The sequence below is a fragment of the Grammomys surdaster genome, unplaced genomic scaffold, assembly GCF_004785775.1.
Source record: "Grammomys surdaster isolate TR1022 unplaced genomic scaffold, NIH_TR_1.0 330, whole genome shotgun sequence".
NCBI lineage: Eukaryota > Metazoa > Chordata > Mammalia > Rodentia > Muridae > Grammomys > Grammomys surdaster.
Window position 1 is genome coordinate 3,866,800 of NW_021604749.1, and position 22,140 is coordinate 3,888,939.

Here is a 22,140-nt window from a genome sequence, read left to right on the forward strand (position 1 = left end):
CCTAACAGTTCTCTTCCGGGTAGATTACACTGCATGACTTACCTCTGCTCTTGCAGAGGAATGGAATCCAGGTGGTGGTCTCCAGGCAGTGCCATCATATTAATCCCAATCTGCAGCAATGCCTGCCCACAGCGGTCCGGACCCTGAAAAGACAGACCAGGATGGGTCTGTTAAGAGAGGAGGTACAGTGTCTTTACTTCTCAAATCTGGGTGGTAAGAAGCCAAAATAGATGAGAGAGAAGGTCTACTCAGCCTCTTCTTCTGAGCTGATTCACACTCTGATGTCCTCACACAGGTAAGGCGGGACTCAGATGTGACCTGTTTTCTAAATCTCTGGCTTACTGCAACCCCCTATGATCTTTCCCTTTGTCCTATTGTCAAATATTTACCCTTTTGGTATGTGACTGACATTGGGACACACAAGCCAGCAAATATTGTACAAGACATACACATACTTTAAAAGCAGCCAATGCATTCCACTTTAAATGACGTTATTTCACTTGGACAGCAAGCACAAAGCTCAGGCTGTGACCTACAGCTCAGTTCAGGTCATTGAGTCATGACAGAGTAAATCTTAGGAAAGGTTTTCTTTCTCTAAGCGAAGCACCAGAAGAGAGAGTCAGTCTCCTATTAGACCCAGAAGATAACTCACTTCTACTTTAATAAGAGCATTGTACAGTCATGAGAGGAGCTAACTGCAGAACGGAGTTGATGTGCAGAGAAAAAGTGTCTGGATCCCAGATCACGGACTCTCTGTAGTCAGGCCCACCTCTACACTTCCTGCATCTAAGATCATATCAATTCTTGTCGGTTAAGTCAGTGGACATAAAGGTCTCTGTTCTCCTCAGCCAATAGCGTACCAGTGGAAAGAAGTGAATGGTTTAGAGACTTCCCATCCTGGAGCTGAGAGTGCACTTGGCTTTCTTGAACCTCACATTAACATGTTACATGGTCAGTCTTCCTCCCTCATAAACTAACTGCCCAACTGTTGATCTCCTCTGACATCTCTCCTACATTCCTTTTTCATTCCCCCTGTATAGTGGGCCTCTAATCCAAGCAGAGAGTAGATAACTACTGTTTTAATAGCAATACTATTACTCTGGTAGACATATCTTACCAGGCAGGTCCTTGTTGTAGCTCATGGATGCACAATCGTATAGGAACATTGATGATATTTTTCCTCCCTTAGCAGCTTAAATAGCACCATCCAACATTATGAAAGTGAACTAGCAGGAAGGAAATTCCAGCTCAGATCAAACTTGATTTCTCAATGTCTTATGACCAAATGGATGGGGTCTTCAGCTATTGGGTTTTACAATCTCATTCCAGTGGGCAACCAAGAACATTGGCAATTGCCCATAGTGTTCTGGGTCAAGGAGACCCTAGAAGGCCCTAGAACACAGAGAATACAAAGGAAACAACCAGTTTCCCAGGGTAAAATCTAATTGTGATGAAATGACAGCAGGAGAACATTCTATCTTACTTCTATCTTTATCATGAAGAAAACAGGAAAAAAAATTGAAGAGGGAATTGTGGGGCAGTGGACTGTGCCACCAGACAGAAGAACTGGTAAGGTAGTAGTGAAGTTTAGAACTCCAATAAAACTCATAATTGAGAATTGCAAGTGCCCAGACTACCTCCTGATGAGAGACCATTGATATCTCTGTAAAAAGACCATGACATCCCACTAAGACCATGATAATGAGTCACATAACATAGAACTAAGCCAGAGCACCCACAAACCGGACTCATCACAAACCTTTGGCCCCCTATTCCCAAATTCTCAAGATCCCCAGCAGTGTCTGGGTGCACAGGAGGATGGTAGGCCCCATTCTCAAGTCCTTTTGGTTCCTAGTGGCATCTGGATGCCCAGGAGTTTGACAACCACAGCCTCAGTCCCAGCACCCGCCATTTATCAGCTGGAGAAACATGGGCCGCGTCCCCTATCTTAGACTGCGCTTCACCTCCTCTGAGCAGTGTGTTGTCTCAAGAGCCTGATACCCCAAAGACAAGGCAAAACACAGACCCACAGGGAATTCAAACCTATGGTAGGTTAGAAGACTGGAAGGAAGATGGTTGACAAGCATCAAGGTCCTTTACAGTATAAACTGAAGGATTCTGCAAGCCAAGAAAAGGAGGCCCTAGAACACTAGAGGAAGCACTGGATTTGATTCCATTGAATCTGAGGCACCCCAAGGAAGAACAATAGGTATGAGTAGAAACCTAGAAGCAGATAAATGTTTGAGTTTCTCTTACAAGATTCCAGAAATCTGGATTGAAGACCACAACGTTCTGGCAGCCATTTCTCATCCACTATCTGTGTGTCTTCAGACAGGAGTAGTGGGTGTTTCATTCACAGATGCCCAGCAGTGATGTAGGTGGGGCCCACAGGCCAACAACCCTTCATTAGGGTGTTCTCTTGCATCCTGTGTCTTTTCATAGGCTGGGATGCCCCTTGGGGACAAATGAAACTCTTATGTATCAATAACCTAGTCAGAAGCTCTATTTTAAGACTTCATTTTCAGGGTAGGAATAGGCACAGGATCCTACACAATGAGCACCACACAGTCAGGGGTCTCTGTAGAGCCATAGCTTTCACTCATGGGGATGACAAACAGATGACCGAGACTATCTAGAAGACCAGATGGTAAGGTAAATACCAGAAATTCTGCCTACATGATGTTTATGAAGATTCCATAACAATTTTAATAGCTAATATTCATGGAGCATGAACTGTGTTCCAGGTGCCCTTTTAAATGCTTCATATATGATTAATTCATGGTATATTATCCTGTTATAGAGAAGTATGTACTGAAGACCGCACACTAAAATTCTCATCTGAGACTGGAAGACTGGTGCTGAGCACATGAAGATGATGAGAAGCGTGACTCCATTCCCCAGAGGTTATGCCCATCTCCAAAGGCCTTCACTAAAAGCCCCAGCTAAAGTATCAAGTACGGCTGCTACCCTTACCCTTAGTAGTGAGAACTGTTCAGAATGCAGCTCTCACAGAATTTCTCCACCAATTTCTTCACCTCCTTCTGATGCTTACATATTTCCAGCATCCCAAAGCGCTAAGTCTCACCCATCCCCTGAGCAAAGGTTCACAGAGTAAAGAGCAATCCAAAGCCACGTTGTCTATCAGAAAACTGAGAACAGATTCAAAGGGACACCCTGCTTCTTACTAGTTATAAAAGAGAGAGTCTAAACAAAGTGGCTGAGCAATTCAAACCTTGACTCCACTTAATTAGCACATGACTTTGGAAAATCAGCACCCCTCTATGACAGTGGTTTCCTCAACTGTATCTACTCCAGAAACTCTTTGTGGATTAAGTACAGGCAAAGGGCTCCGATACTGTGCTTGGGCAGGTGAATGAGGGTATATCCTTTTTCTCAGGAAATGGAGCTGAGGAATGTAGATGAGGTGGAAAGAGCACATGGAGATGTAAACAGGAAGGAGGAATCTTCTGCCCCCACTACTTCGTTGCATGGATTCTGTTGTATCCTTTCAGTCACTGTGTTTTCCTGGGCACTGTGTCTCCCACACTATGAGTGTCTGTTCATGAGGACTTGAAGCCTTGAGTATCTCTGACTTAATTAAACTCAATAGATCAATTTAGTTGGCTTAGTTCTGTTCCCAGTTCCCATTATAAGCAGCCTTTCCTCCTTTCCACTTGACTAAGGTGACTGGTCTCCTGCAGAAAGTTGAGACTATTTACAGTAAAGTATTCCACTAGAACCAGCAGCAAAGGACATTTCTGCTCTTGTCTGATGGGACAATCTGGGGACAGCTCACAGCACAGCTGGGATTGTTTAATCTAGTGAGTTCTGTACAACTGACCACATGGAAGAGACAGTAAATACTGTGGAAAACACTCAGTTCTGGAAGTAGTGCTAGGAGGCTGCCTGGGGGAGGAGGGCTATCAGATACGCTCTGGTGCCTCTTTCTCCAAGACTTCAGAGTACACAGGCTGCAAGTGATGGAACCATCTTGACAACCCACTCTTTCTGTCAATCTACCGTTAGAGCTAAAACATCTCTTAGAGAATATGGCTTCATTCAGGAAGCAAATAGGACTTTTCTAGTGCCTCCATATCTGTTTGCTATCTGCAGAATGGAAACCTTGTAATATTGTTGGCATTAAGATAACTCAAGGACAAACATTGTTCCTTTGATCTTTAACATATGCCCCTTCTTCCTACATTTGAGGAATAACCCTACCATTATGAATTCTCATGAGAGAATATACAAACAAAAGACTGGGCATTTGTATCCTGAAGCCTGTACAGCAGTAACAAATACAAGTCAGCCACTGGAGAAGTTTGGGTGAGAAAGTGGAATGGTTAGAACGGAGCTTCAAAGCTGTAGATGGACTCCAGCAACGGAGAGCAGCACCAGAAGATGACGGAAGCTTCCAGAGAGAGCACTAGAATCCTGGAAACATGGGAGGAAAAGAAAAAATAAAGAAAAGCTTTCCAGGTAACAATGAATCTCCTTCAACTTGGGGCCTCAGATCTGGGGTAAGAATGGGGGTAGTCATGGAGCTATCCCTGAGTCACTAGCTGGGATGCCAGGCATCCTGCAGCAATCAGATACTTCAAGGACTCTCATTCCCAGGGGAGGTGCAAGAAACCAAGCAAGCTGCCACCTGGCCCTGCCTAACAGACTGAGTCTCATGAAATATAGAAAGCTCTGGCTCCCTGGAGAAAGCCGTGGTGGCTCCTTACAGCTGTCAGGCCACGGGGGCCAAGAAGCAGGCAGAACAGACCTCAGGACTCACAAAACAAGTCTTACCCTCTCTAGTCCTCCACAGCCCTGTGTGACACAGAACAGCTTCAGCAAAGCACACACAGGGTCCCAACCCTCTGCTTGATGAACTGAATCTGACTACCTTCAAGACTTTGCCTAAGAGGCCACAAAAATTCTGTCTATAAAACTGTATCTCAAACTAGTCAGGACAGAGACTGTGGTGACCAGGGACAAACAATTCAGTCTTCCTAGGGGACCTTAAATCACACTTTGAGGATATTAGAACGTATGGGAGTCTGGGGGACCAGCAATAACCATGAAGAGAGGAGCTGGAGAAACACTAATGGCTGCAAGACACTGTTCTAAACACTGTACACTCAGTCTTTAGAAGAGTTCCCTGAGTTAAATCACTATGTCATCCGTGTTTTTCAGGTGACAGAAACAGGGAAGAGGCAGAACAGACCTCAGGACTCACAGAACAAGTCTCATCTCCTCTAGGCCTCCACAGCCCTGTCTGATTTGCATATGAAGAGACAGGTTCACAGGGAGGAAGATCAAGATTGGTAAAGATCACAGCTATGCTTCAGACATGTACACACGTCCGCATCCCGTAAACTGCTTGTTATCGCCCAGAAAATCCCAATAAGCTTTGCCTGGGAGAGAGCTGTAGGAAGACCAACTGAGGCCTCATTGTCTGCAGGAGAAAAATCAATGGAGCTTTGGTGATCAGTTATAAGTCCGATATATCCATGCCTGCTTTTATGATTTGCTATGGTTATCAAGGACAGGAAAGCAGAGTAGTGAGAAAAATAAATGCAAGGGTCCTGATTGCATACTGTCCTTTGGAGTAAGACAGACCAGATAAGTTAGCTCAGGGATGTGTTTGTATCTCTAGAGAGAAAGAAAAAAACATTGTGTACTTGTTAATTTGATGTTACCTTGACACAAGCTAGTCATCAGAGAAGAGGAAGCCCCAATTGAGAAAATGCCTCCGTAAGATCCAGCTATAATGCAGTTTCTTAATTAGTGATCAATAGGGGATGCCCCAGCCTGTTGTGGGTAGTACCATCCCTGGGTTAGTGGTCCTAAGGTCTATTAAAAAGATCAAGCCGAGCAAACCACAGGGAGAGAGACAGTGAGCAGCATCCCTGCATGGTCCTGCCTCCATATCCCTACCCTTACCGCTTTTGATAATGAACTGTTATATGGGACTGTGGGTAAAATAAACTCCTCCCCAAGTTGGTTTTGGTCATGGTATTTCATCACAGCAAGAGTAATTCTAACTAAGACACATAGAATCAACATCAGGATGTCCTACTGGAACACATGTTTCCCAATGCCTGGTTTATACACCACCCATTCTCTAAATGACATTACTCATCCAAGAAAATCACCATGAGGTCTCCACAAAACATCTTGTGTAGAATCAGAAAACCCATGGCTGCCTCTATGGTGTATCTTGAAATACAGCCCCCCTGGTTCCGGGGCACTGATTACCCAGCTTCCCTGTGCTTTGGAAACTGAACAGGAGCCTAATGTTCCTGGCATTTAAGCTGGGGATTCTTGCCAAAGGTTATAACTGAGGACTGACAACCTGAACACTGAGACCTGAGGTGGAATATTCCCTGCAAAGGGGCTTGCCTTGGCTTTTGAGCCTTGCCTACCAGAGCTCTGTGAACTAAGAATATACATTCGGGGGTTAGATTTCCAAGTTCACTAGTGTGTGACTTTGGACCTCAGGTTATATTTTTCTATAAGAAAGAATACATAATTAGAATAAAATGAGAACTCTGTATATACCAGTGGGGGACGAATATATATATATGTGTGTGTGTGTGTGTGTGTGTGTGTGTGTGTGTATCTTTTGGTACAAGCACATAAATACAGAAAGAAGCCAGAGGCCATTCTGACAACTCAACTCTAAGTATTCAAAGGCCTTTATATCTTCAAACTTTAAATGATTACTTCTTACTTTCTAACTTCCCCTGATATAAATATTATCCAACTTCTCAAATGCTGCTTATCTTTGATTTGCAGAGGAGAGAGACCTTCCCCGCTGGGCCCAGATCCCAAGGTGCTAAAATTAACCATTACCATGTTCTAAGCTAATGACTTACTGGTTGTAACTGCCATGAATAGACATAACTCTCAGATAAAGGCCATTAGAGAAAATTGAATAGCTCCAATGTAGTGAAAATTTGGATACATCTTATTTCATAAATCACATTCAGAGGTCACACTGGGCAAGCTATTTCCCTTACTGAGTCATGCTGAAGACCCAAGTTGAAGGGGTCTACATACTCTTGAGAAGGAGGACATAGGAAGGAGAATTTACAACATCTTATATCTTCATGGATGCATTTTTTCTTTCTTCTTAGTTCATGAAAGGATGATAGCACAACACCAACAACCAGGATGAGCCAGGCTCCACTAATTCCTTCCCCTCCTGACCCTCTGCACTGGAGTTTACTATGTGACCTTGATAGCGCAGAACACAAAAACCACAAAAACCCATGACTGCTTCCACTTCAGCTCCTCTGATCTTTGGATTTTTTTTTCATCTATAAAATCATACTGAAACCTTTCCTGTGTTGTTAGATTATACAAGAGCATAGTGCCTATATGACACTTCAGAAGCTAATAACAATCTAAGTAAGAATCTATATCTATCCTGACCCCAGAAGCCAATTAATGAGATACTACAAGAGAAGTTTCATGGCATCCCTCCATGTGCCTGATTTCTTACCGAGATGTCAAATATCTGCTTTCTCCCCCAAAAGGCTAATGTATTGGAAAGAAGCAAAGGAGATTTGAATATAAAGAAAAATTAGTACATAGAAATTGGTTACTGTTTGAAAACTCAAGTTTCTATCAGGATGTATAAAAATCTAATAGCCCATGTGTTAGCACTGGAGGTAGAGTCTAGGGAGCCAAATAATCATGAGAGTGAAATCCCTGAAGATGGATGAATACTCTTATATAAAAGGCTCTCAAAAATGGGTTTGCTATCCTGATCATTCCATCTTCTGCTACTTCTGTTCTTTCTCCCCTCCGGAGGATGCAACACTCAGAGATCATCTTGGAAGCCTCTCCAGATACAAAAGGGGTTCTTGATACTAGATTTTCTAACCTCACACTGTGAGACAATACATTTCTGCATATTATAATACAGTCTTGGCATTTGGGGATAGTAGCATAGGACAGAAAGCATGCTTGGAATGAACACAAACACTAAGATATTTCTGTGATTAAAATCATTAGCCCTAAAGAAACAACTACTACCCCAGCTCACACCCTGTGTGACAAAAGGATTATGGGACATTCAACAGAGAAGTAAATCTGAATCAGAACCTTGGCTCAGTCACAATGGTAATATGTTCTCACCAGCTTATTAGTGAAAAGAAATCATAGACAAGATGTAACCAACTCAGAGGCTTGACTCATTCTGAGTTTATAAACAGAATAAGCCAGGGCATGGGCAAGCACAATCATCCTCAACATGCTACTGACATTGCTTTAATGTACATAACTAAAGAGTCCTTTAAAGGGACCCTTTAAAAAATCCCCTTTTAAGGGAATGTGAGATACACTGTCTGCATCTGCCTACTCAAGTTAACTATATAGACCTCAAACACGAAGGCCAGAACTCTGTAGAATGCTGCATTAACAAGATTCATCACTATTTCTAGTCCACCACATGTCACAGCAACACTTAAGCAGTGCCTACAGTGGAGTAAGAGCTCAATCAGCGTGAGGGTGGCCTTGAGTGAAGCCCTATCCACTCTGAGACTTTGAATCTGTCCCCAAGATGGCCATCTCTGCTCTCACACATCCATGCATAATAACAGCCAATATTGCTCCAGCCATGCAATTCTAGGAGGAGTTTTGGCATACTCTAACCAATGGTAGCTTGCCGTAGTTAGACTGGAGCCATCTTTACTTTTTAATGAAGCAGTGGGGTGTCTTTCATTTTATTGTATCTTAAATGCAATGAGCTGTTGTATCTGGCACATAACTAGGTGCCAAGAAGGTTTCTAAATATTTTGAATAAATAAGCACATTTACACCCCAAACATCTAAAACAATCAGTGCCACTGTTATCCCTACTTCAGAGAGGTAGAAGGGACAAAAGAACTCCTTTAATTCGATAGCTTACATGGTTAAAAAGCTGAGCAGGGATAAAAACACCATCTTCTCTGCCAATCCTCCATGGTTTATCACCATTTTTCAGCAGCTAATTTTTAGTTAGCAACAGAGCCCATTTATCTATCTATTTTTTCTTTCTTTCTTTCTTTCTTTCTTTCTTTCTTTCTTTCTTTCTATTTGTTTATTTTAGAGCCCCTTCTGTTGGGAGCCGACTCCTAGCAGAAAGCAGCTATCATCTTTGCAGCCATCTCAGACCATATACCCTGACAAGAGACTTGTTTTCAACAGCCCACAACAGTTGAGCACACTCTGATAAACATCTTGTTTTTCTCACATGTCTTGTTTTGCTGCTTAGTGCCACCAGCTGCAAGGTACACACGGTCTCCACGGCTGCAAGGCGCATGTGGCATAGTACCTTCAACTGTGTTCCCCTGCTTGTCCACGAGGGCACGGCACGTGGTAAAGCGTACAAATACTCAGGATTTCCTTTCAAAAAAGGGAGATTTGAACAGACTCTCTGTTTTGTCTCCATTCTTCGCGTCTCTTGCCCCTCCATCCCCACTCTCTCTCTCTCTCTCTTGCTAGACCCTGACCCATGGACTGGAGCAGCAGATCGGGCCAGGACACCCTTTCTTACACAGAAAACTAGCATTATGTTTTTAATTCCAGTAAAATGATAGATCAGATAGTCTAAATAGTTCTCCATGAAAACTGATTTAAGCATTGAGATATTTATAGGCATCAGTTACTACTCTTGTTTCTGTGACAAAATACCTGACAAAGCAACTTAAAGAATTAAAAGGTTGGTCTTGCCTCATGTGTGTCTGTGCAGCCATCATAGGATGTGTGCAGCCATCATAGGATGTGTGCAGCCATCATAGGATGGCTATAGGTAGGAGGTAGGAGGTCACAGTTTCAGAAGAACAAGGCTCATGTGTCCACAATCAGAAAGCAGAGTGATGGACTCAGCTGGCTTTCTCCTTCTTTTCCTTTTTTATTCAAGTCCAGAGCTTAGACCAAAGGATGCTGCTACCAACATTTAGAATGAGTCTTGGCCCCTCAACTAAACCACTTTGGAAATACATCATAGACAAGTATCTCCCAGAATCTTCTGAATCCATTGATGCTGACAATAATGATGAACCACTTTAGGGCCTTAAAAATATATCACTGATCTGGCAAAAATAAAAATAAAGATAAATCTGGAAAGGCCAAAATAGAATGAGCTATCAAAGGGAGTTCTCCATTGATAGCATCCGTGAGATGTCACAGCCATCAAGCATGTGTTTCTTTTGTGTGGGGGGCTAAGGGGGAGGTACTAAAGCCTAGGGATTCACCAAGAGGAAGAATCAAATACAAGTCCAGAAGAGAAGAAACGCAATGCATAGAAAAATGAGAAATGAACCTCCTCTGCAAAATGTCAACTGTAAAAGCCAAGAATTAATCACCGTGGCATGACCCCCATAGAAGCTGCGAGCTGGCTTTGCATCGCCTGTTAGGGAACTGATGACAGAGCTCAATTAGAAAATTTCATTCCAAGAAACAAAATAGAGTTCTTGGAAACATATTCAAGAAACAAAGGCTACAAATTATAGTCATGCAGCTCCATGAAAGAACCAAAAAGAATTAAAAGATGTAATGGTGTGTCAAATGATAGAACAAAGGAATTATCCAAAATGCAGCTCAGAAGACATAATTTTAAAATGAGAAAACTAAGGCCAAGGGCAAAAAGTGGCATAGTCTAGTGAGCATTTTATCACTGTTCCAAAGAAGGTAAGAGAGCACATGTATGAAGCAGCATTCAAAAAGAGTAGCTTTCAAATCCAGAAATAACAATGAGTATCAAACAAAATAAATACAAAAGGTGCATGCATATTAGAAAATTTAAAAAAGGCTAAAGAACATTAAAGACAACGAAGATTTTTGGAAATACCCAAAGGTAAGCAAATGCCACTGCACAATGGTTAGCATACTAGACTCATCCAGAGAAAAACAGGTATTAAGTGAATAGAACTGCTAAGCATCCATGAGTGTGTACAGAAGCATGTGTACCTGCGCACACACACATACAGACTACACACACATACCACACACATATCACACACATACCATACACAAATACCCCACACATACCATTCACATATGGCATACATACTACATACACTACACATACACACCACCCACACACTCACACATATACCACCCACACACACCACATGCACACACCACACACACACACCACATACACCCACACGCACCATACAATATATATTTTTTATAAAAAGAACAACATAAGAATAAAGATATATAAACCAATCCTATATATAACAGAAAATAAAATATACTAAATTAGACAACAAAATCCAATATCGATGGGTAGAGTAATACAGCCTGGCCATTACAATGACACTCACCACATTAACAAAATAGAAAAAAATCATGACTATTACCAAGAGACAGAAATAAATTGATAGAATTCAATAGTAACTTAGAAAAAGAAAACTTTGATCGGGGCTGGAGAGATGGCTCAGTGGTTAAGAGCACTGACTGCTCTTCCAGAGGTCCTGAGTTCAATTCCCAGCAACCACATGGTGGCTCACAACCATCTGTAATGGGATCCAATGCCCTCTTCTGGTGTGTCTGAAGAGAGTGACAGTGTACTTACATACATAAAATAAATAAATCTTTAAAAAAAAAAAAGAAAACTTTGATCAAACTGGGAATAAAAGAGACTTTCCTTAGACTGGCCGATCGATCAGTGTGCCTCTATGGGAAAACAGTACCATGAATACTATGCTTAACCCACTGAAAGCAGGTTCCGTGAGAGCAGATGCCCTATTTCACCACTTAGATTCATTATTACATTAGAAATCTGATCTGAGATAGAAAGAAAGCCGTATGTGAGAGATGTCAGAATCAAGACTGTCGCTATGTAGCACACAGCCACAGAGGAATTGGAGGTTAAAACTCACCTCTGCTTTGTTCATCAACTCACACAACCACACGTATGTAAACCTGATTCCCTGGTCAAACCAAGAATCCATGTATCTGTGTCCACCCAGACACTCTACCGATAACACTCTCTAGTTCTTCTAAGAATACAGGATGAGTTTGCTACTCATTGTCCATGTATAAAACCCAACAGTATCTAGAAATAAATTGTTCCTAAATTATAAAGGAACTTAGAAAGTTGCCAACAAATATACAAAATTCAGATGTAGTCCCAATCAACAGCATATGGAGGGGAAGGAAGATGGACACAGAGAGAGGGGACGGGGTAGAGGAGGGAAGACCTTCAACAAGAGCAATAAAATACATAAGGAAAATTAAAATGACTCTTCTGTGCAAGACCTTAATTGGGAAAATTATAAAACACTGCTAAAGGATATTAAGAAAGGCCAAGGTAAACCAAGAGGTCATTCAGATATCGTGCAAATGCTGAGAAGTGCCAATCCACCACTAAGAGATCTATTGTATAGATTCAGGGGAATTCCAGATAAACCCCAACAGAATTCTTCCTTAGAACCTGACAATATGAATCTGAAAAGCATAGCCAAGATATACTGAAAAAAGGAGACTTTCTTTTGGTAAGGATTTTTTTTAAACAAACAAACAAAAAACTAGTAAATACAAAGGAGTTTTGATCCTAGAATGAATTTAGCAAGTTGAATAATAGTCTCAGGATTTACCCAAGGAATATTAAAGCTTGATTAATACCAGTGATAAGGAGAGCATGATGACAGAGGATGATGGATTCAGAACTCACACATCTCCCAACCACAGAAAGTGAATGGAACTGGGGAGGCAGATGGCTGCACTGTTGCTCCTGCCTGCCCTCATATTGCTGCTCTTGAACCCACCTTTGCTCCAGAGCAATGGTGCAGCTGCCCTGCATCAGAGAGACAGTCAAGAGTACGCTTTTGGAGCCTCTTCTACAGTGATAAGGAATGAGCCCCAGCTCAAGACTGGGACAAGTCTTCTAGACTTTCTTAAAGAAGTAGCTTTTTGATCATTGAGACAACAGGGAAACAAACAATCAGGTCTGTACAGCCCCTAGAGACCAAACCTTAGGCTAGGCTAAGCAATAGACCCAAGCTCCACCCTTGCACACACACACACACACACACACACACATACACACACCACACACACATTCCAAGTGCCTGCTGGAGGCTATGGGTCTTCCTGTGCTGTTCTCTCTCGCTGAAAGGGAAGGTTTTTCTTGTTGTGGTACCAGGCAATTTCACAGCAAAATCTAGTGAGATTTTGCAACTGAATGCAAATGAAAACTGTCAGAAACTGTTCTTAAAGAAAGCCACATGAATGCACTTGGTCCCACCCACATCAGGACTTTCTAGTCAACCATCCCTGAGAGCAGTCTCATGCCTATCTTAATCAAGGTCAAGAGAGACACAATACAGCATCCTCTCTGCTTCAAGCCCCAGTTTTATGCTAAAGATGAAGATGGATGAATTGTCTTTTTTAATATGATTTCCTCTTTTGTTGGCAGAGATATGCAAATGCATAATTAAGTAAAGCACAGTAATTTCAGTAGCATGAGTTCAACGACATGTGTAGCTTTTTCTTGCCTTGGGTGTAGGCACTCCATATGTAGACATCCTGGCGGGAATGTACATACTTTAAAGAAACTTGTATGTTCCTCCCTTTAGCTATCGGACTATTGAACAACTGTCTCCAAGAAGTGGAAATTCACCCAAGAGCTGAGAAGGAAGAGCTGAAGCCTGGTGCTGGCCAGGAGAGGTTGTCTCCAGAAAGAACGCACACAACTCTGACAACTTGTCATTCAACTTTGCAGGAGAGACTGGAGCTGAGACAAAGAAAATGGGCAGGACCACACTTTGACCAGGACTAGTTAGTCAAGCTACCAGTTTCCTTCTATTTAAATGTAAACCTTCAGTCAGGACCCTGAAGATGGGCTTTGGGAGGTCACTGGCCCTCTTTGTTCCTCTTCCCAGTGTGGTCACACTGGGCTATCTTTCTCTGCTTTGCAGTGCTACTTGCTATTTTAACTGAAGGCTATTGAGGATAGAAGGTAGTGTAGATTGTTAGTGCTGCCAGTGCCCAGACTCCAGTCTTAACAACTTCCATAAGATATAATGGCTTAGGGCCATGTATACCTCTTCTCCAGACCTCCAATATCCTATATGTAAGAGGAGAGGCTGGAAATGATGAGGGCCCGCTGCAGACCTAATATCTCTACAATCTAATGTCCCCACACACTGGAAGCTTGTTAAAATCACTCTTGAACAGAGACTAGACCCCAGTCCTACTCTACCCAGAATCCAGACCACTTTATGGTCTTTGTTCAAAGGTGGCTTCAAGTGACAAGAGACATTGGGGGTTTAAGCCAATGATGGATGTTCATTTCTCCTGCTGCCCTTGTTATCCACCGGAGCCCCCAAGTCACTGCATTCCCAGCTACTGTACCTCCAGGGATCATTCCAATAGCATTCCTGCTACCTATACCCCAGGGGTCCTCGCCCAAGGGGACAGTCTTGCTGGCTTCCAGCCCCAGCCTAACCTGCTTGAGCTGATGTCAGTCTCAAGCTCTTCAAACACAATTTTCCCAGTAACACGCTGGAAAGCTGCTATATTTCCATCAGCCCCATGTCTCCATGTGGCTCTAAGTTCTGCAGGCTCCTCCCAGCTGTCAGAGCCCCAGCTGTCCCCAGATCTATTAGGATCACCATCATGTACTTCTTTAGGTTCCAGACTCAAGAACATTGCCCTATTGTCCTCAGGACTGAAATGCCCACCTTATCGGCCAATATATGGCCGTGACTTGAAGCTTACTTTGTCCTGCACAATAGGGCTACTGAAAGACTGCAGTGTTGTCTCCATTTATGCTAGATTCGCTGAGAATGCTTGGCTTCCTAACTGTCCAGCTACCTCCTTTATCACACTTTGTTTTCTTGTTAGGGCCAATGTCCCACAAAGATATGGCCATGACAGCCAGTATCTGGCATGGTGCTGCATGTGTTAGAAACCACCAGGCCTGGGGCTGGAGAGATGGCTCAGTCATTGAGAACACTTGTTGGTCCTCTAGAGGACATCAGTTTGGGTCCCAGCACATACATCAGACAGCTGACAATGATCTGTCACTCCACCTCCAGAGAATTTGACAGCTCTGGCATCTCCCACCACCCATACTCACTGGTTCCTATCCACGTGCAGACAGATATTTGCACATCATTAAAATAGATTAAAATTAAAATTAGAAAATCCATGAGGCCTGGTGGAGAGATCCTATGGGATGGAAAGAATGGATGCCCAGTGAAGACCACCCTCTGTCCCTTGAGTTTCTAAAGAAGCTCCTGAGTCCTCTCTGTTTTCTAGCTCCCTTTCCACAGTCTATTCTGTTCATAGCAGCCAATGTATGACAGTACTCTGCTTCACTCTTCCAATGCCACTATCACTCAGACTGCTGTGCAAATAACATGCAGGAGACTCTCGAATCTGGCTACCACACCTCGATCCTTTGGACTCTTTCCTCATTTCACTCTCTCCCTACTGACCTTCCTCCCAAATGCCTTGGGCCTTCACCCTTGCATTTCCTCTTCAAACTGCTCACACAGACTGCACCTTTCCCTCCTCCAGGCCTCTGCTTGATCGTAATCAAAAGGCTGAGACAGTGCCGGCCTCGGCTTAAATGTCTGCTTATCCAAACCTTCCCTTCTCTTGAAGCTTCTTCATCATCTCTTACATTTCTACATAGCACTGACTATGACTACATAACTGTGTTTGCATCCTGTGCATGACCTGTTAGCTGTCCTCCCAAACTGGAAGGACTTAATGCTGGCTTTTGTCCACTCTTGCTTCTTGGGTGTCTAGAGCAATGCACAGCCCATAGCAGATGCTAAGTAGATGCTTGAATAGATGTGAGAATGAGTAAAGATGTCTGTAACTTAGACCCTTGGCACCCTGGGCATTGTTCCAAGATGCTGCTATCTGATGGGGCTGCTATTGTCCTCTCCTGCTCAGTTCCAACCTTGTCTGAGACACCAGATGGACGGCATGCATTTGGAGAGCTTTGTAAGTGACAGTCTTCAGAAAACTGAAATGACAGCATCTATAGAGGTCGGGCTGGGGTCACCACTGCCTGGTTTCTAAATGCTGCATTTTAAAGCTTGCTCTCCCCACACCTTTAGCCTCTCTACAAATTCCACAGTACTGAAGAGCAATCAATGAAAAAAAAAAAGATGAAATAAAGATAGGGTGCCCTAGAGGGGGCTGTTTGTCTTACTTGGGGCCTGAGCCCTGACCTTCTCTGCAGAGTCCTTACCTCCTCTGCAGAGCCCTGTAATGCCTACTTAGTTATTGGGTTGAGGAGCCAGTTCCCTAAGCTATCATGGAAGGGAGGTCAGGAAAGTGGAGAGCAAGATAGGACCCAGGAGTGTGGAGCAAAGGAAGAGAGCCTGTCAGCGGGAAAAGAGACAGAGACAAAGCTGCCACATTAATCAACAGTACCTAGTCAGCATGGCGCCCCCACCCCTGATGTCTCCTTACCTGAGCCTTTGGGCTGAGAGGACAATGGATTAAAATAATGTAAGAGAGGAGGGGATCCTCAGCTTTGAGTACTGCATATAATTCCAACAACCGTTCTTGTTTGTGGATGGCTGGGTAGGTGGCAGATGGGTGGGTGGGGAAGTTACCAAAAGAAGATGAAACAGATTGATTAATGACAGGAGAGTGAGGAATGCAGGAATGAGAGAGCCAGAGGGACCACATGGCCTATTCTAGTGCTTGACTTCTTTACAAGGGGATGGGGTGGCTGGGTCTGTAAGCTCCATTCTCTGTATCCCCCTTGGGTTTACACCCAGCAGAGCTGCATGCTGGCAGCTGCTGATCCTCATAATCATTCAGGAGACTCATCCAGGCTGCTCCAGGAAGCCTTCCTTCCATGGTAATGACCTTTCACACCACTCCCATGTATGTTGTCAACAAATCAGAGGTGGGGAAAACAGAGATCCAGAGCTCAGGGATATCACTGGAGGTCAGCTGCCTTCTCCAGAGTGCTCTTTGGGATTATACAGGAATGTGATCACCATCTCTACAAATCTGGGTGATAATCCAAGTCGTTGGCCCAAAAGATGGTACACAATCCAAGATGAATGTTTTAGCTTCATCTTCAAATAAAATTTTCACTCAACTTTTCTTTCTGTTAAACAGTATCATGGTCTGTCTGATTGTTCCATAACACTTCAGTCATCCATCCACTCACTCAGCCAGCCATCTACCCATTCACTCAGTGTGTCCCTATGGCATGTGTCAGTAATGTCTACCAATCAGGATAAAGCAATGTACAAAAGTGGAATGTCTCAGATAGCACAGAGTGCCATAAATCAAAAAAAAGTATTTATTATTACAAGAAAACAGAAATCCCTACTGGGAGAAGCCTTGAAGGGGGTATAATGTGTCCTAAAACTTTATAAAATAGGATTTGATCTAGTCGTGGATGTGAAAAGTGAACTGAACTGAGAGATAAGTGGAAATTGGTCAGGTGATGAGAGAAAGAAAGAATATTCTAGGCAGAGGACCAACCCTTGCAGATGAGGGCAGGGCCAGACAATTGAGACCTGTAGGACCTACATGGGAACTTGTTCTTTGTCTCAAGATCAGTTGGAAGTAGAGAAATGACAAGACCAGAATTGTTCTGAAGTCTCCTTTGGTTGCTCTGTGAAGATGAACTGGAGGGCAGCCAGTATGGACATGGTTGAGTCACTCGGGTGTCTAGAGTGGTACCTTGAACTAGGGGATGCTGATGAAGATGGAGAGAGATGATGGACTTGAGCAATACACACTAACACAACAGGTATGGGGGTGATGAGGATGGTGGCTTCATCTCTCTGGCTTGTGCAGCTATAGGGATTGAAAGGTCGTTCAGTGAGATCTGAAACACCTGGTCAGTGTCACGTGCGCCTAAGACTGATGGTGCAGGGAGAAATGACAGGAATTCCACTCTGAATATGTTGTGTTTGACAGGCCTTGAAGACTTCAATCTGGGAGACCTTTTGTCTGCATCTGTGTGCCACTTCACTTTCTGCATTCATCAATTACTGTGTAGTACTTACTCTGCCTTGACTCCATCCTGGCTCAGCTCAGACCCCTGTAATTATTCCCTGTGCAATTAAAAACAATCCCCTGACTCTCTCCCCTTCCAACTTCTCTTCACATGTCTTTTGAGATATCATCTCCTGAAAGTGGCCATCACTGAACTACCCCCACCCTAACATACCCTCTCCCTGTTACTCTCTACATCAGACTCACAGGGTTATTGCTTCTAAAAAAAAAAAAAAAAACCACTTAACAACATGCTGTGTTGGTTCACTGTGCAAGAAAATAGGCATGCACACCCTAGCTCTGTCAAGAGAGCATACACATCAATAAAAAGGCCACAGGTTGCCTCCAGTTGGGTTTCTAAATGCCATTCCCCCATAAAAGAAGCCTGGGCTCTTCCAAACAAATGGCTAATTCCAAGGCTGGAATAAGGAAGGATCAAAATGAACCCTAACTTTTTGCTACATCAGATAATAAGGAAGCACTCAGAGAATCATGGAAACAAATGAAAAAGAAACAGAAGCCAGCTTATAACAGCTTCCCACTGACTGAATCTGAGATCATGTGACCATCAAACTAAAATAAATACCACACTTGACTCATCCAATGAACTAAGAATGAATGAGAACCTAGTGATGGAAGAAAGGGAGGAACAGAGAGGAGAAAATGAGTAATCTGATAGTAGAATAACAGTAAATATAAAAGAAATAATGAATTCAAAATTATGACTGATATATAACTGTAAGTTTGATGGCAAATATGGTGTGGTTCTATTCTCAAAATATCTCTCCACAAGTCACTCATTAACTGATGCAAACAGCAATTTCACTGTGGGAATGATAGACACCACCTGAAGTGAGCAATGACAGCTTTGGTCACCAGGAGCCAGAGAAGTCCCGTCCTGTGGCTTGCTGAAATGAAGACTCTAGAGAACACATTTGCCTGCCCAAAACATACAGCCAGACTCCTCCAGCCATGCAGACCACCAAACACCCAAATTAGAGATATTCAATGTAATGAATTCAAAACCAAAGGGTCAAGAAAAGGAAAGCAGAGGAGACTAAAGAGGCACGGTATCTAGCAGCATTCACAGACCAGATCTGGGAGGAAGACGGTATAGCCACCAAGATGATGTCAAGGCTGTGATCTTTATTGTCGACTGTACTGAAACTGAAATTAGCCAGGAGACACACTTCTGGACATGTCTTTGTATGTTTCCAGAAAGACTTAACTGAAGAACAGAGACCAGCCTGACAAAGAGGGAAGTAGGAAGCCAGATGATAACAGGCACTCCACTTTCTCTGCCACTATGTTCATGTCTTCACCAATAAACTACGCCACCTCAAATCACAAGCCAAAATAAAATCCCTCTTGTTCCTTAAGTTGCTTTTGTCAGGATGGCCACAGCAATGAGAAAGGTGACTAACACAACACAGACTGAGACAGGAGCCTGCCTTTCTCTAAATACACTGAAGGATTTAGGGATAAAGAGAGATTGTGTCTCTAATTCATTCTGAGGTTTAAATAGGACACATAAAAATTTTAAACGTGTTCACACATTTAATAAAAGATATATTATGGTAACATTTAGAACCATGAGATATAAATTATGCAAGCAATAAAAGTGGGTGTATAAGTGAGAGGGATTTATTTTCATGTTATTGGAAAGGAAGAAAAGCAGAAGTGTGTAAAGAAAAAAAGGTGTATCATGTAATCAGCTGCAAACCATGGATAAAGAGGGATTTCTTAACTAGGATTTCAACCTTTCTATATACAATCATTGAAAATATTCTGTGCCTTGCCTATAAATACTGTCTGGATAACTGAGCTTAGCATCAAGGCCCAATACCCTTTCCAAGCTCCCTACAAAGTCTCCTGTCTCATTTCCATCTTAGTGAACACCCCCCAGTCACAGTCACTAAAATCCGCCAAGCTTACCACTAAGAACCACGCACTGGGTCAGAGGATAATCACTTGCCATTCAGGCATGAAGTCTCGGGTTTGAATCTCTGGCACAGGAAAGTCAGATGAGGACAGCAGCCCAGTAGTAATCAGTGCTCAAGAGGCAGAGACAGGATCCCTAGAGCAAGCTTACTATCTAGACTAGTCAAATGGGTGAGCTCTGGGTTCAGCAACTTAGCAAAGAATGTGGAAAGTTTGAGAAAGACATCCCATAAACAGACATGTGTACAATACCTGCATATGCATGTCCATACACACACACACACACACACATACACAGCCTAGCACCTTAGTACATGTTGGTCTCTCTGCTACAATGTCTTCCTCTTCACTTACTAAAACTTAACTGTTTCAGAGTGCACATCACAAGTGTCATCTCTGGAAAGGCCTCTCCAATGTGCACCGTTGGGAAGGATTCAGCCTATATGGACCATACCCACAGATGGGTCTCAGTGTGTGGGTCTGTCTTGTCACATGCTCATACGGTGACTTGGTGACTGGGATGCTCCCTTGTCCCTCTATCTCATGTTTTACCTGGACCCTAGCATAACAAGGGTCTCAATATGTCAGACGTGAAGTAGTGACTCAGTATTAACTGAATTTCTAGATTTGCCCCTGAGTTCTTCATTAGCCTCAAAACATATAGAGGGGCGAAAGAAAAGGAGCTTGTCTTTTGATTTACTTAGAAGGAAGGGGAGTACAGGGAAGGTAAGAACACAGGAAGCTCAGAGGCTGAGGAGAACTGACATCCACCTCTCTTGCCAGTCCAGCATTCTTTCATGAAAGTGGATGGGACAGGAAGCAGGGAGATTGTCTTTCAGGGTTTGTTTATTCTATGAGGGACGCTGTAGTGGTATATTTCCCGCTATATTAAACTCGGTATTTTGGGAGGAGCTAATGTGGAAGGAGTAAGGAGAAGGAAGAGGAGGAGCTAGGAGGAAGGAGGAGGAGAGGGGAAAATGGCAGCAGATGTAGCGTGTCCCCAGCATTCTAAGGTAGTTGTAATATCTAGGTTAGGTATTAGGTAACACCTCTAATTTTGTGGGCTTCTTGTTATTTGAGCATTACCAAACATATAAAGCTATTGGATAATCTTTAAACATTAGAGTCTTATTTCAACCAGATACCACATGGATGGCGGGATGGTCTGGGCTCGGCCCAACCTTGTGAAGACAGTGTGGAAGATGGGCGGAGCCATCTCCTATGCTGGCATCTCGTGGCACTATATGCCAGGGCCGATATTTCTGGCTGGTTGTTTCTAGCTGTGGGGTGCCCGTGGCCTCTGGCCGCTTCCAGCTGTGGAGCACTTGGCTTTAGGTCGTGGAGCATGGTGGCCTGAACTAGGCAGAGCCGACGCTGCTTAGATGGTCGGCCTGTGCAGCCCTGTTTATTAAATATTAACAGTAACAGGATGCTGGATTTCTAATAGCTTTCCTGTCTCCATCATTGCTGCTATAATAAGACACATCCATTTTACAGGTCAGCAAACTGAGACTGGACAGTAAATCTTTCTGCCTGCAAGGCTTATGTGCTTTTCTTCTCACATCTCCAGTGTATGCTACCCACCTCTGATTCCATTAGGGTGGATGGCCAGGATAAAATGTTCTATCCCACAATGACACTGTTAAACTGGCCGGGCATATAGGCTCACAATGTAGCTCACACTCTCAGACCACAAGCCGCACTTCACAGGGTTGCCAAACCCAGATATTTGGTTTGTAAGACTAGCCTTCCATTTTTCCAATGCAAACTGAGCACTATACACAATTACTTGGCCAAACCGCTGACGCCTACAGACACTGCATCACGCCTGGCAGAGTCCTGTCTGCCCAAAGTCAACCTCAGGGGATCTGGGACACCCCAGAGCTTGGCACTGGGGGGTACCTAGAGCTGAAGGAGGGGAGCTTGGACTGGCTAGATCATGGAGCTTTGGTGGAGGCTACATCCCAAGAACAGAGATTATTCTAGGGAAGAATAAAACCACAGAAGCCCAATGTTCCCCACCTCATAATGTAGGGTGGGAGATCCTCACCTGGCCTCTGAGGCTTTCCCTTACCATGCACCCCTGGGACACAGTGACTATCCCCAACTGAGGCCAAGGCCGGAAAGGCCAGGGCGGCTGCTCAGCCACAATGCTGGTCAGAGTCACTTCCTTGTACCAGACAGAGATAAGCCCTCAGCACCTCCCCTAGTTTACCTGAAAAC

At 43.4% G+C, this 22,140-nt stretch overlaps 1 protein-coding gene and 2 long non-coding RNA genes across 3 annotated transcripts in view; 2 read left to right on the top strand and 1 right to left on the bottom strand.

The window, feature by feature from the left end:
* Nucleotides 1-307, bottom strand: part of Insc (INSC spindle orientation adaptor protein) — an 81,642-nt gene extending 81,335 nt beyond the window's left edge. The window contains exon 1 of the mRNA XM_028778221.1: nt 43-307. Within this exon, the coding sequence (XP_028634054.1) occupies nt 43-98 (56 nt within the window). The 5' untranslated portion in view covers nt 99-307. The remainder of the gene's footprint in view (nt 1-42) is intronic.
* Nucleotides 15-3,504, top strand: LOC114630135. The gene is made up of 3 exons (XR_003712777.1): nt 15-295; nt 2,801-2,954; nt 3,398-3,504. It is a non-coding gene; the product is annotated as an uncharacterized LOC114630135 (long non-coding RNA).
* A 712-nt stretch (nt 3,505-4,216) lies between these two features.
* Nucleotides 4,217-5,991, top strand: LOC114630136. The gene is made up of 2 exons (XR_003712778.1): nt 4,217-4,479; nt 5,182-5,991. It is a non-coding gene; the product is annotated as an uncharacterized LOC114630136 (long non-coding RNA).
* Nucleotides 5,992-22,140: the final 16,149 nt, after the last annotated feature.